The 14,220-nt window shown below is 36.2% G+C and overlaps 1 protein-coding gene across 1 annotated transcript in view; it reads left to right on the forward strand.

The window, feature by feature from the left end:
• Ehhadh (enoyl-CoA hydratase and 3-hydroxyacyl CoA dehydrogenase) overlaps positions 1–14,220 on the forward strand; it is a 205,938-nt gene that overhangs the window by 9,326 nt on the left and 182,392 nt on the right. The window contains exons 2-5 of the mRNA XM_013072248.3: positions 4–107; positions 3,228–3,400; positions 7,103–7,214; positions 11,669–11,773. Coding sequence (XP_012927702.2) covers positions 4–107; positions 3,228–3,400; positions 7,103–7,214; positions 11,669–11,773 — 494 coding nt within the window. The remainder of the gene's footprint in view (positions 1–3; positions 108–3,227; positions 3,401–7,102; positions 7,215–11,668; positions 11,774–14,220) is intronic.

Below are 14,220 nucleotides of genomic sequence, written 5' to 3' on the forward strand. Positions count from 1 at the left end.
TAGTTTGCCTGTAATCCGTGGAATAAGAGAGGGACTAAAGAAAGCTGCATTGGACAATACAATAAAAGCCATTGTGATTTCTGGAGCAGATGGCAACTTTTGTGCAGGTAACTAGTATCTAACCCTCTCTCACTAGCACTAGAATCCAGCCATAGACTGAGATCGATACTGCACTAGCTGTCCCTGTGGGTTATAACTTAGTATGGGTACTGGATAAGGCAGAAGACAGTGGAAATGAGAATCCTTGTGGAGAAGGGGATGGATCCATCACAAGAGAAGTTCAGAGAAGACTGGCCTCCATCTGTTTTATATTGGGTTTGCCTTTGGAGGGCAGTTATTGCCAGGTTTGATGTCATAATATCTGTATACCTTCTCTGCATAATCTCCTCCACCCTCCCAGAGCTTCCTCTGTAGCCAGAGGTATTTAATGTATGTTAAAGGTAGCCTGGAAAGACTCAGCTGTTGGACTCATGTCAATAAATACAAAAATGTTAATTGCTATAATAATCAGCATTCATCTTGCCTGCTATGTGAGGTACTGGTAGGTTATTCATTTATTAGTAGTAAATGTGGCACACATTATTTTAATCCTCAGTAAATCCTACAGTCTCCATTTGCAGATCAAAAGGCTGAGCTTCAGAGATTAAAATAATGTGCTAAGGATTAACCACCTATGAAATGACTTCCTCACTCTCTGGAATGTTAAGGTTGGCTACACAAACTGATGACTTTAGGGCAATGAAAAGGGGATCAGAATTACAGTGAACTTGTCTTTTTTTTTTTGTAAGATAGAGGTAGAAGATAGAATGTAATTAGATTCATGGCCTCAAAAAATAATAGTAATACCTCAGTTCATGGACACTTCTGTTTGCAAACAGTTTGGTTCGCAAACAGAAGTGTTTGGCAAAATTTTGCTTCTGTTCACGTACTCCCCGTCTGGTGATGAACACAATTGCGCCCATCTTCCCCAGAATTGTGGAACTAATTAAGTTTGTGAATGGAGGTACCACTGTATTCTTCTAGAAACACATAAGGATTTATCAAACTAGACTTACTGAGAATATCCATAATGGTACACACCAACTTTGGAAAATAGATATTCTTCTCAGATGCATCTGTAACACAGAAAAATTGACCAGATACTGGAAGATAAAAGCTTGTGTTGTTGGGCTTGGGATATAGCTCAGCAGTAGAGTGCGTGACTAGTATACTCAAGGCCCCTGGTTCAGTCTCCAACACCACAGGGGGAAAATGCTTGTCTCAATAAACTTCATTTAGAATATATTCCCTGACAATGAAATTAAACTAGAAATCTAAAAAAAAAACCAGGAAATCTTTATGTGTTTATAAATTAAATCAATATCTGAACCTATTAAACAAAACAGAAATCATAATGGAACTTAGAAAATATTTAGAATTCAATGACAATGAAAACATAAAATATGAAACTCAAGGGGATGAAATTAAGTAAAACTTACCAGGAAAGGTGTAGCTTTAAAAGACTATACTAGAAAAGAAAAGAAGCTGAAAATGAGCTAAGCATCTATATGATAAAATTGGCAAAAAACCCTACTCCAAAACAACAGTAAAACCCCAAAAATAAAATATACTCAAAAATATAGAAGGAAAGAAATAATAAGGGGAAATTAATGTGAATCAAGAGGAACAACAATGTTAAAGTTAGTTCTTTGAAGAGACTAATAAAATTATAGAGAGATCAAGGTAAAAAAACAAAACAAAGAGCTAACAATGCATATGACGAGTTACCAAAAATTATCACTCCAGATACTGCTGTTACTAAAAAACATAGTGAAAATATTATGAGCCAGGAGACAAATACAACTTAACAAGATTGACTTAAGAAGAAATAGAAAGCTGAGTGTGGTGATGCACACCTGTAATTCCAGTATTTGGGAAACTGAGGCAGGATTGCTGTGAGGTTGAGGCCAGCCTAGGCTACATAGTGAGTTCAAACCCAGGCTAAACTACATAGTGAGACCCTGTCTCAAAAACAAAAACAAAAACAAAAAACTGTTTTCATCTATCACTTCTATAATGAAGAAAAGGGGTAAGAAAAAAAACTAAAGCCTACTACAAAGGTTTCCAATAATGTTTCAAAAGTCCCCAATAGTGTAGTTCCTAGATTGAAAAGGGATGCAAAAAGAAACAGGTAAACATGGATTAATTTTTTAAACTTGTGCCAAGGTTACTGATCCAAACAAGAGATAATGCTATGAGAAAAAAGTCACTCCACGTAATGTCATATGAAAATATTTTGTAGTATGCTGTCAATATTAAAAATATATATTAAATTTTTAATTAATTCTTATATAAGTCATTTGAGATAGATATTGCAACAAAAAACTTACTCAAGGTCACACATACAAAATATTTATGTGAGCGGGCCGGGGATTTAGCTCAGTGGTTCTGCTGCCTGCCTTGCAAGCGCAAAGACCAGAGTTTGGTCCCTGGTACCAAAAAGAAAAAAAAATTTTATATGAGGGAAAACTAAGAATTCACCAAAATATATTATTTCTGCGTGATAATAGTTTGAATGATCCTCATGTTTCTTATAACTTTGTGCATGTTTCAGATTTTCTGGAATACCTATGTTATTTTTATTAGGATAAGCAAGAAATATTTTATTTTTATTAATCATAAAAACCTATCAAGAACTTATTCTAAGCTAGTTGATTAACACAAATTACAAATATATATGCAGTTACCCTGAAATTTTATATTGTAATGACGTGTGCTCTTTTTTTTTTTTTGGTACTGGGGATCGAACTTGGGACCTTGTGCTTTGGAGGCAGGCGCCAGAACCACTGAGCTAAATCCCCAGCCCGACTTGTGCTCTTAACAAAGATATGGGGTTAAGTTGCCATGATGAACAAGGTCATGTAAAAAATGAGAGGGGCAGAGTCAATGTTAAAATGATGGTCTTTGGCTAAGAACTATTCCTCTTCTCTGTACTTCTAAGTTTGCCTCTAGATAGAGTTGCTACCTACCACATGGAAAGACAGATCTTCACAGGTTATAGGATTTCTGGTGACTGTTTGAAGACTGTTCTCTTATTTAGCTCTCTATTTCTCAGAATAGTTCTTTTCTTGTGTCTCCAGAGCTCTAAGGGGTCTGAGCCTTCTAGACAGTGACCAAATCCCTTCAAATTACCAAGAAAACCCAAGTCTTTCTCAAAACTCTTTTCTCCTTGTCTTTGTGTCCTTTAGGTGCAGATATCCACAGCTTCAAAGCCCCTATATCCTCTGCTGAAGGACTGGGACTTTTAGTAGATGAAATTCAGAGATATGGAAAGCCCGTGGTGGCGGCTATCCAAGGTGTGGCCTTAGGAGGAGGGCTGGAGCTGGCCCTGGGCTGTCACTACAGGATTGCCCACGCACAGGTAACAGCTGAGCTCCACAGGGGCCTGGGGTGGATGTGCTTTACTAAATGTCATCATAAGCATCAGAGATGATCATTTTAAATGGTTAACTTCCTGATTAACAAGTCTTGGGCATCTGAACTGATGCTAATCTGCCTCATAGTAGTCTGTATGATTAAGATGAAAATACTTCCATTCTAGTTGGTGAACAGCTACTATTCTGAGTCCTCTGCTCCTTTTCTTCCTTTGCCCTTAGCTCTAACATCACTATCAAAGTTGAACTCCATTCTATTCTATTATATTCTGGTCTTTTTCCTATTTTATGAGTGACTTCATGAGGTGTGATAGAAGACATAGTGAATGCTGCTGCTGAGTACTATCCGTCAGAAACACACGCACATAAAACATTACGGTGCATCCTCATCCACTTATTCACTGAATCTGGCACTGTGTAATTTCTAGTTCTTTCCCAAAGTAAAAATGACCATGAAAAGTAAACATTTTGAATCAATTTAGGACATTAAGGCAGCAAGAAGGCTTCCAGAACTGACTCAGAAAGTGACAAAAATGATGGGATAAATGTGTTCACAGTGAAGGGGAGAATTTTAAGGGGGATTAATGGTAATGTATCTTTTACTGCAAAAGTCTTTTTTTAAAAGAAAATTAGACACTCACCATATTTTCAAACTTCCTAGATAAAGGCTGAAGGTACCTAGTGCAAAAATCCAAGATCCAAAATGCACCTTGGGCTGGGGATTTATCGCTGTGGTTTCGCCACCTGCTGCGCAAATGCAAGGACCTGAGTTCGATCCCCGGTACCAAAAGAAAAAAAAAAAATCCCAAAATGCACCAAACTCCAAAAGTTTTTAAGTGTGGACATGCCACCATAAGGGGAAAATTGCACACCCAGTGTCCCATGATGGGTTACAGTCAAAAGACAGGCATACTTAAAATACTGTATAATATGACCTTCTGGAAATCTGGGTAAAGTGCATATGAAACATAAATAAATATACTGTTTAGACTTACGTGTCATTCCCAAGATATCTCATTGAGTATATTCAAATATTCCATAATTAAAATTTAAAAACTTCTAATTGTAAGCAGTCCAAATAAGGGATACTCAACTTGTACCATAGTGTATTTAATTATTTCCTTCTAGTGTTTTAATGTTTGTAAAAGTTTATAAGGACACCTGTGTGCCTGAAGTGTACCTCTTCTGTGTGCCTCTCACCATGACCTCCTGCAGAATGAGTAGAGATCTGAGTTGGGAGCAGTAAGTCAAGGGGAGAGATGAGCAGTGAGGAATGCATGTGGTAATTGAGTTAGAATAAGCTCCTGTGAGACAGGCTCAAATATGCAAGGTCTTTCAGAGCTGTTGGCATCGCAGTCTGGGTACCCGACAAACTGCATTTAGGTAGCCTCCTCTTCCTACCTTTACAATTATAAATGACTAACAGAACTTTGGCTACTTTTAAAGGGCAGGAAAGGCAATGTGGTAAGAACTCAAGCTGACCATCTTATCTGGATTGAGGTATGGCCTGGCCTTTTTTGCCCCCTTGTGAGCTTTTTCGAGATATAATTTACCTACCATTCAATTCACTCATTTAAAGTGTATGACATAGCATTCACAGAGTTGTTGTCTTGGTTACTTTTCTCTCATTGCTGAGGCAAAATACCCAACACCCAAAATTAAAGGGGGGAAAGGTTTATTTAGCTCACAGTTTGTAGAGGTTTCAGTCCATAATCAGCTGGCTCCAAGGTAGGGTGGTATGGCAGACAGGTATTACAGAGGAGAAACAGTTCATGGCAGGCAGAAAGTAGCAAAGCAACAAGGGTCAATCACAGCTCTCTCTATCCCTTATATTTTATCCAGGCTTCTCAGGACAGGTAGCACTCACACCCTTATTCCTAGTGCCCTTAATCCTAGTATTGCACCATGAATCAATTCCAGGGTTACATACTCTAGATCCAGCCACCTCTGAAAAAGCCCCTCCTGTGACTGCATGAGGCTTTGGGCGGGGGAGCATCTAGACACAAGCCGTAACAGTTGTACAACAATTATCACAGTCAATTTTGGAGTTATTCATCACCTCAAAAAGAAACTTAATATCTATCAGTAACCCTCCAACCCCTTCTCCTCCAAAGCTAGGCAACCACTAATCTACTTTCTGTATCAATGGATTTACCTATCTACATATTTCATATGAATGGATTTTGTATGAATGACTGGCTTAGTTCATATTTTATTTCACTGCATATTTCATATGAATGACTGGCTTCTTTTCCTTAGCATAGTATTTTCAAAGTTTATCTACATTGTCATATGGATCAGGTCATTATTCCTTTCCAATAATTCCTCTGTACACATATACCATATTTTTTTTATCCATTTATCAGTTGATGGATGTTTGTGTTGTTTCTATTTTTTTAGTTTTTATGAGCTACAATGCTCTGGAAATTTGCATACAAGATTTTTGTGGGCATCTGTTTTTTTGGGGGCTTTTTTGGTACTGGGGATCAAACTTGGGTTGTTGCAGTTGTGGGGCAGGTGGCGGAACTACTGAGCTAAATCCCCAGCCCTGTGGGCATCTATTTTAATTGCTCTTGGGTTTATAGTAGGAGTGGCCTGCTGGAACACATGGTAACTCTGTATTTAACCTTTGAGGACTTGCCAGATTGTTTTCCAAAGTGTCTGCATCATTTACACTCCTACTGGCATTGTATGAGAATTCTGTCTTTTCCACATCCTCTCCATCACTTGTTATTTTCTCCTTTTTAAAGACTATATTCATTCTAGTGGGTGTGGTGTTGTTATTGCAGTTTAGACTGGAAGTCTCTATTGATGTCTAATGATATTGAGTATATTTTCGTGTGCTCATTAGTTATTTGTATATCTTCTTTAAAGATATGTATATATAGATTCAGATTCTTTGCCAACTTTAATTGGTTGTCCTTTTACTTTTTCAAAATTCTTTACACATTCTAGATAAAAGTCCTACATCACATCTATCATTTGCCAATATTCTCTCATATTCTGTGGATTGTCTTTTCACTTTTTCGGTGCTTTCTGCCTCTTGCAGCAGTCCAGAAAGCTTTACTAGAGAGTTTTATTTTTGTTGTCTGCAACAAGTCACAGTAGCCTCAGAGAAAAAAATATGCCAGGAGAACAGGAAGACCTCACTCTGCCTGTGCTGTGAAAGGAGAGTACACACACTAATTTGCCCTGTAGCAACCCTTGCTGCATTCAGTGAAATACTGTTTTTTGAAGGTGGAAGAAATCCAGAGAACTTTGTCTGAAAACTGAACACATTATCCCATTGTAATGGCCTTTATCCCTTTAATCTCTGATAGGCTCAGGTTGGGCTCTCAGAGGTCATACTAGAAATTCTCTCCCACTCTGTAGGGGTCCCTTTCATTTTCTTGTACTTCCTGTCTCTTACAGCCCCCGGGAAGCTTTACTGAAGGGTGTTCCTTTTGGTGCCTGCAACAGGTCACAGTAACTTCAGAGAAAAAATGTGAAATGTGTTTGAACATGAACACAGCACAGCTCTGCTTATGCTGTTACTTAAAGGAGATGGTATACAGTGATTTGCCCTGTGGAAACTCCATGAATTCGGTGAAATAGTGCTTTTTGAGGGTAGAGGAAATCTAAGAGGATTCTTGTCTTCAGTGGGTATTATCTCCCTGTAATGATCTTTCTACTTGTAATCTCTCTGATAGGCTCAAGTTGGTTTCCCAGAAGTCACAATAGGGATTCTTCCTGGTGGAAGAGGCACCCAGCTGCTCCCCAGACTCATTGGAATTCCTGCTGCCCTTGACTTAATTACCTCAGGTTGGTGTGAACTTTGCTAGCAACTGTGTAGATCAATGGGAGGAACTGTATAGGATCCAGAAAAGTCCTCTTTTAGCCACCTCCTTTCCACATAATATTAAGAGAATGCTTTAACTTCTTGAACTCCAGATTTATCAGGTGAAAAATGGAAAGACCTTCTCTGAAACCTTCTCAAAATTTCCATGAAAATCCAATGTGAGAGTCTTCTAAAGGAAAATTTATCCAAAGTGTTAATCAAATTCAGGGTTGCATTATAGTTTAAATGACTATTTATAGATTCTCAGGTTCACATAAGAAATGTGTGTTCAGATCTGGTTTAGATATTTTATTACCTATATGAGCTAAGAGTAGAATTTTCACATTTTGGTGTGCAAATGACTGAACTGTTGATTTCCAAAATATTAAGACATTAGGTAAAATGAAAATTTCCCTTTTTTAATACGGAATGTGAACAATATAACACTAAACCCTAGATATACCAAATACGTATTTTGTGAGACATGTAAAAAGACTTTCAGTTGAGGTAATTTTAGAAGAAAGAACATGTACAACTATTTGTTCTAAACAAGCATAATTATGAGATCCTGGGTTAGATTCCTCAGATTTTTCATATATATGGATATAAGAGTGTCTATCATATGGTAGTCAAGATTTCATAGGTTAATACATTCAGTGTGCTTAGAACCCTCTTAGACATAGTAAGAACTCTATAATTTTTAGCTAAGTTGTTCTGGAACTCATGGAAAGAAATACACGGAGACACAGAATTTGGGTAAAATAATAAAGGTTTTTACTTGCAAGCAAGCAGGACTGCCAGAAACTGGTCCGGTCAATGTCCATGCCAGTGTTTGTTCAGTTTTCCCTTTTATGTCCTTTTTGGTCATTATCTCATCCCTAGTGGTCTTTGTTGAGTAAGTAAATTCCAATTCCTGTTTAATGGTTAAACACAGGTGGTTTCTGTTAATGATTACAGTCATTAACATATGACAGTTAAAGCACATATATTACAAATTTGCCCAAGCATTGCAACTTTGTTCTTCAGAGTTAAGATGTTATTTATAGTACAGCTATAGATCAAAGAATCATATAACCTTCACTTTAAATAACAAGAGCAATGGGGGAAAGCAAGTCTTAAAGGGATACATTACCTATTTTGCTTCTACAGCTACTTTAATGTTTAACTTCCTATGTTGTCTAAAACTTTTTCCCTATCAAAGTATTATTACCAAATCTGTCTTTTTCTGAGTAAAACTAAGATTAGGATCTTGGTGTTAGATGGTATCCTTAAGAACATGCAATAAAAAGAGCAAATTAATAAACTTTGTATAGTTACTTTGCACAAAAATCATGTTGACATATAATGAAATTATTTTAAAATGATTTCAAATATACTTTTTAAAGTTCTCAGTTTTAATTTCTAATACAATAAATTTATATATATATATATATATATATATATATAAACAATAGCTTTTTGGAATCCTTCATAATTTCTAAGAATGCAGAAGGGTCCTAAGACCAAAATGTTTCAGTGTTGCTAATAGTAACCTATATGTTCTGAAACTGAAGCTATAATTAAAACACTTATGAATGAGGGAAATTAGAAAATAATATTAATCTGTATGCATTAAAATGGCTTTGTTCTTTTAAGTGAGAATTATAAATCCTACTGAAGTAGAAGGAAGGGTTATAAAAACTAAAACTAAATAAATGAATAGAAGAGTTGGTTGTTTGAAAAAATAAACAAAATAGACCATTAGCTAATCTAATAAGAAAAAGAGAGAAAAGACCAAATCAATGCAGTTTTAGAAATGAAAATGGTGAAATCACAACAGACAATGCCAAAATCAAAAATATTAACAACTATTTCACAAACCTGTATGCCAATAAATTGGAGAATTTAGAAGAAATGGATAGATTCCTAGATACATAGAAATTACCAGAACTGAGCCAAGCAGATTTAAAAATTCTGTATAATCCAATAACAGGCAATCATATTGAAGCAGTAATTTAAAAAATCTACCAACTAAGCAAAGCTAAGGTCCAGGTGGATTCACTGCTGAATTTTACAAAAAACTTTAGGGAAGCCCTAATACCATTACTGCTCAAGCTCTTTGATGAAATTAAAAGGGAAGGAGTACTCCCATAGTTATTCCTAGGAACTAGCATTACCCTGATTCCAAAACCAAACAAGAACCCAACCATAAAAGAAAACTATAGAGCAATCTCTTTAATGAAATAGATGCAAAAACCCTTAACAAGATATTGGCAAACAGAATGCAATGAATCATCAAAAAGGTCATACATCATGACCAAGTAGGCTTCATCCTAGTGATCCCAGAGATGCAAGGATGGTTCAATACATGCAAATCAATAAAAGTAATCCATCACATATGATCATCTCAGTAGATGCAGAAAAAGCCTCTGACATAATTCAACATCCTTTCATGATAAAAGCACTGAAGAAAATAACTGTAGAAAGACTTTATCTCAATCTGATAAAGCCCTTTATGAAAAACCTACATCATAGTAAATGGTAAAAATGAAATCTTTGGGCCGGGGATTTAGCTCAGTGGTTCTGCCACCTGCCTTGCAAGCACAAGGTCTCAAGTTCAATCCCTGATACCAACAACAACAAAAAAAGAAAAAACCTATAAAATTAAATAAAAAATAAAAAATGAAATCTTTCCCTCTAAAATCAGGAACAGGCAAGGATGTCCACTATGACTGGTCCTGTTCAACACAGTACTTGAAATGTTAGTGAATGCAATCAGGCAAGAAAAAGAAATAAATGCAGTATGTATATGAAAAAAGAAGCCAAATTATCATGATTTGCAGATAACATGATCCTCTAGGTAGAAGACCCCAAAAAAATCCACCAAAAGATTCTTAGAATTAATAGCAAAATTCAGTAATGTAGTGGGATACAAAATCAACACACAGGGCCGGGGATTTAGCTCAGTGGTTTCGCCGCCTGCTGTGCAAGTGCAAGGACCCGAGTTCGATCCCCAGTACAAAAAAAAAAAAAAAAATCAACACAGAAATCAATAGCAAACCTGTACACTAATAATGAACCCACTGAGAAATTAGGAAAAAATAGCATTCATAATAGCATCAAGAAAAATTAAATACTTAGAAATTAACCTAACTCAGGAAGTGAAAGACCTTTGCAATGCAAACTTACTCTGCAAGTGTGAGGCTTATTTTAGATAGGTATCACAAATAGGCAAAATGTAGCTCTGTTAGTGTGAAAAATCCCGACTTCTGAATGCCAGCAGGATTCCTGAGAACCAGGAATAGAGGTTTTGTCCCAAAGATGGCATCCAAAACACTGTATAAGAGCCAGGAGGACACTGAAATTATTGTCAGCAAGACTGATTCGATGATCACTTTTCAGAAGGCAGGCTTTTGCTGGCAAGAAAGCAAAACATTGTGTCAATATTTCCTTCCTTAATGACCCCAACCGTTATATCAGAATTTGCAGATCAAATTTCATGTTAACAAGTAGTAAAGGACTGCTGAGACAATTTAGGAGTGATACAAATGCCTATCAAGTTTCAGTAAGGTATCATTACATCCGTCCAGTGCCACCACCACCAGACACCAGATGTTGCCACCTGTGGAATGAGATTTAAACTGTTGCAGAGGCTTAGTATCAATGACTCCACACTAAGAATTGTCACTAGAGCACTGAGTTCATCAAACATGGTCCTGAGCCACAGGGCTGAAGAACCCATAGTCTAATCATCTCTGCTTCCTTTTTAACTTCCCCAGGAGGAAGCAGGGCTCCAAAGCTCACACAACAGAGATTTTACCAGGAAAGAATGGGATGCTAGATAACCAAAAAAAAAAAAAAAAAAAAGGCAGAAAACCACCTTATTTGTCATATGTAATTTCCATTATACTTTATATACCATCAACTTAATTGATACTTTTTTCTCCACCCACTCAACTGTGTTCATATTTGGGGACTGTGTTTTTTGCTAATCAACTGCAGCCTGTAGTGTGTGGCAGATACAAGGTAGGCCAGACTGCTGCTCCTCTGCTGCCAACATTTCTATTATTATGTGAAATCAACTATCATTTATATTCCATAGAAATTTATAAGACATTAAAGTGCTTCTATAAGGATTTACAAAATAAAAGGAGACAATATTATTTTCACTTAATATTCTGAATTACTAAGGTAAGCATAATTATTATTTATTAATGAAGAAAATTATAGTCCTGATTCAGTTTCCTATGGTCAAGCAAACTGTAAAAATTAGAGCTAGAATTTGAATTTAAAGTTTTCCGGCTATGTCTGCGGTTATGTTTCTACTCAAGTAGTCAGGGGAGTTCTTATTTACTTCACTTAATATAAAATGTTTATATCCTGGAAAGACAGCTCTATTAGAGAAAGAAATGTCATTTTTATATCATGTTGTTCTATAATTTGTTTTATTTTGTTTTAGGAAGATATATTTTGGCAGGTGAAGCACTCAAGTTGGGTATTTTGGATGAGGTTATGAAGTCAGACTCACTTGAAGAGGCAATCAAATTCACCCAGAAAATTTTAGGTGAGAATATAATAAATGAATAGCTCATGATTGAGAACAAGCTAGATGTCCATTTTAGTAAGGAACTCATTAAATATGTTATGGCATATCTATGTGATAGATTATGTTACAACTTAAAAATAAATGTATTGCTATGGTATAAACCATATATGTATTGTATATATATATTATATATATATCCCCTCTGTATTACTAAATTTTTTTTAATATTACTAAATTTTTTAAAAGTGTTGTATGTTTGCTGGTTTGCTGTTGAGGTAAAAAAAGGGAAAATGAAATAGAATGTACACAGGGGTGAATGGGTACTTGTAACTGTTTGTATATGCACAAAATATTTCTGTAAGGGTTCACTAGAAATACTATTGTCTGCTCTGGTATGGTGCCAGTCAGCCAGTGGAAACAGTTGGAAGGAATCTTTCCACAGTTTACCCTTCTGTGCCTTTGCAATTTTTTTTATCATGAGTGATTTTCCAGTTAAGAAATAGAATTAGCCTTGAAACAGAAGAGGACACACACATTTCAGCCTGTAGAAGGCAGGCTCTGTTGCTCCATGCCCTGCAGCTTCTGTCTCAGCTACAAAATCACTGTCCAGGGCTTCTCACTTCACAGACCTAGGATGTTTTCAACTTGAAGTGTTCCTGTAGTGGCATGACTCGAGTTTGTTTGTTTGAATTTAAACTGTTTCTTTTCAGTCTGTGGATGTTGTCAGTTTAAAATGAACAAGAAGGAACAGGAAAAGACTGCCAGAGAAAATAATTGCAAGCAGTGTTGGGGTACAGGCAGCACACAGTGTATGCGTGTCCCCTTCTTGGTGGCAGCAAAGGCTCAGGATCCATTCCAAGGCAGTCCCTTAAAAAAGGCCTGATCCTTTCTTCAAGTCATCTGTCTTTTTTCTGTGGTCCAGTCAGTTACCGTTTCAGTATAATAGTGATGCTTGCACTGGAGAGGCGAGAAACTATATGGAGAAAATACTGGTGACTCCTAAGGAGTCCGCAAGTCCTTGCCCATGTGTTAGTGGATTCCTTGATGACTTTCTCTTCCTTCACCAGGCCTGCATCATTGTGCTTCCTGACAGGGCTGCTTGCTTTGTTAGAAGTCACTTGGGTGATTCAGAGCAAAGTCTGTTCGCCTCTGAAGTCCTTCAGGCATTCTTTGGATTGGGGCCCAAGACAGACCCAGGTGTACCATCCGCACCTGTGATTTTAGTTTTTAAACACCTCAAATTTGATAGCTCATTCTTTTCCTTAACTGATGTCCTCAGATTCTGATTTGAGTTAATTTACTTCAAAAAATGGATAGGGATCATAGTGTAGTACATTTATAAAATGGTGTAGGTTTCATTTTTTATTTATTTTGGTTTTTAAATTAATTTTAAACATTAAATTAACATTTTTAAATGTATAAAACATAAAATATTCAATCTCAGGAACATTACATAGTTTGTCCACTTGGTGGCATTCAAATATCAAGGCATCATTGACTTTAAAACTTGCACATTCACCTCATAGTTCTGGCTTTGGATTATTACATGTAACAATTTTAAATTAAATCATAAAAAGTATGTAGAGATATGCAAAATTTCTTGTGATGTAAAATGTCTAAAATATATATTTATAAGGCTGGAGATGTAGATCAGAGGTAGAGCTCAGTTGTAGAGTGTGTAGCATGCTAGAGGCCCCGGGTTCAGTCCCCAGCAGCATTAATAAATTTAGATATACTCTATGGATTATTAGGAATACACACAAAATTGAAAGGAAATAAGCAAAAATGTAAGAACGAGAGCTTTCTCCCAAATTTAATAAACGTTGTTTGCTTTTGTTTTGATCTTTTTACTAGCTTATGATGTGTTAGTTTTCTCCAACATTTCAGAATTACTTTTGGTTTTCTTTTTTTTTCAGCATTATGTATTCATTTGTTTATTTTATAGATTGTAATTGGGTTTGTGATTCTAAAATCAAGCAGTCCTTTCAGCTTTGAGTTGTAATTACACACAATAAAATCATCCATTTTCACTGAAAAGTGGTGAATATTGGTAATGGTTTTTAGTAGCGTAACCACTGCCACAAATAATCACCCATCAAAGTGTTCTCATGCCTCTTTGTAGTAGGATCCCTTTACCTTACCTTTGGCCATAGGCAACCATTGACCTGCATTCTGTCATTATAGTTTCATGTTTTTCTAACATTTCATATGGATGGAATCATACGTATAATACTGGTATGCTGTCTTTTCTGTCTGGTTTCTTTCATTTAGCATAATGTTTTTGAAATTCACCCATGTTGTTGTATGTTTCAAAGTTAGGTTACTTTTTAGTACAGAAATGTATCCCATAGTAGGGGTAAACCCCAATTTCTTTATTTATCAGTTGATGGACACTATGTATTTCTACTTTGGACCTTCACTGGTTTTATAGTCATATATAATCCTTTCTCTTAAATAAATACCTG

Source organism: Heterocephalus glaber, unplaced genomic scaffold (assembly GCF_053883595.1).
Source record: "Heterocephalus glaber isolate CG9 unplaced genomic scaffold, H.glaber_assembly_v1.0 deba00001504, whole genome shotgun sequence".
NCBI lineage: Eukaryota > Metazoa > Chordata > Mammalia > Rodentia > Bathyergidae > Heterocephalus > Heterocephalus glaber.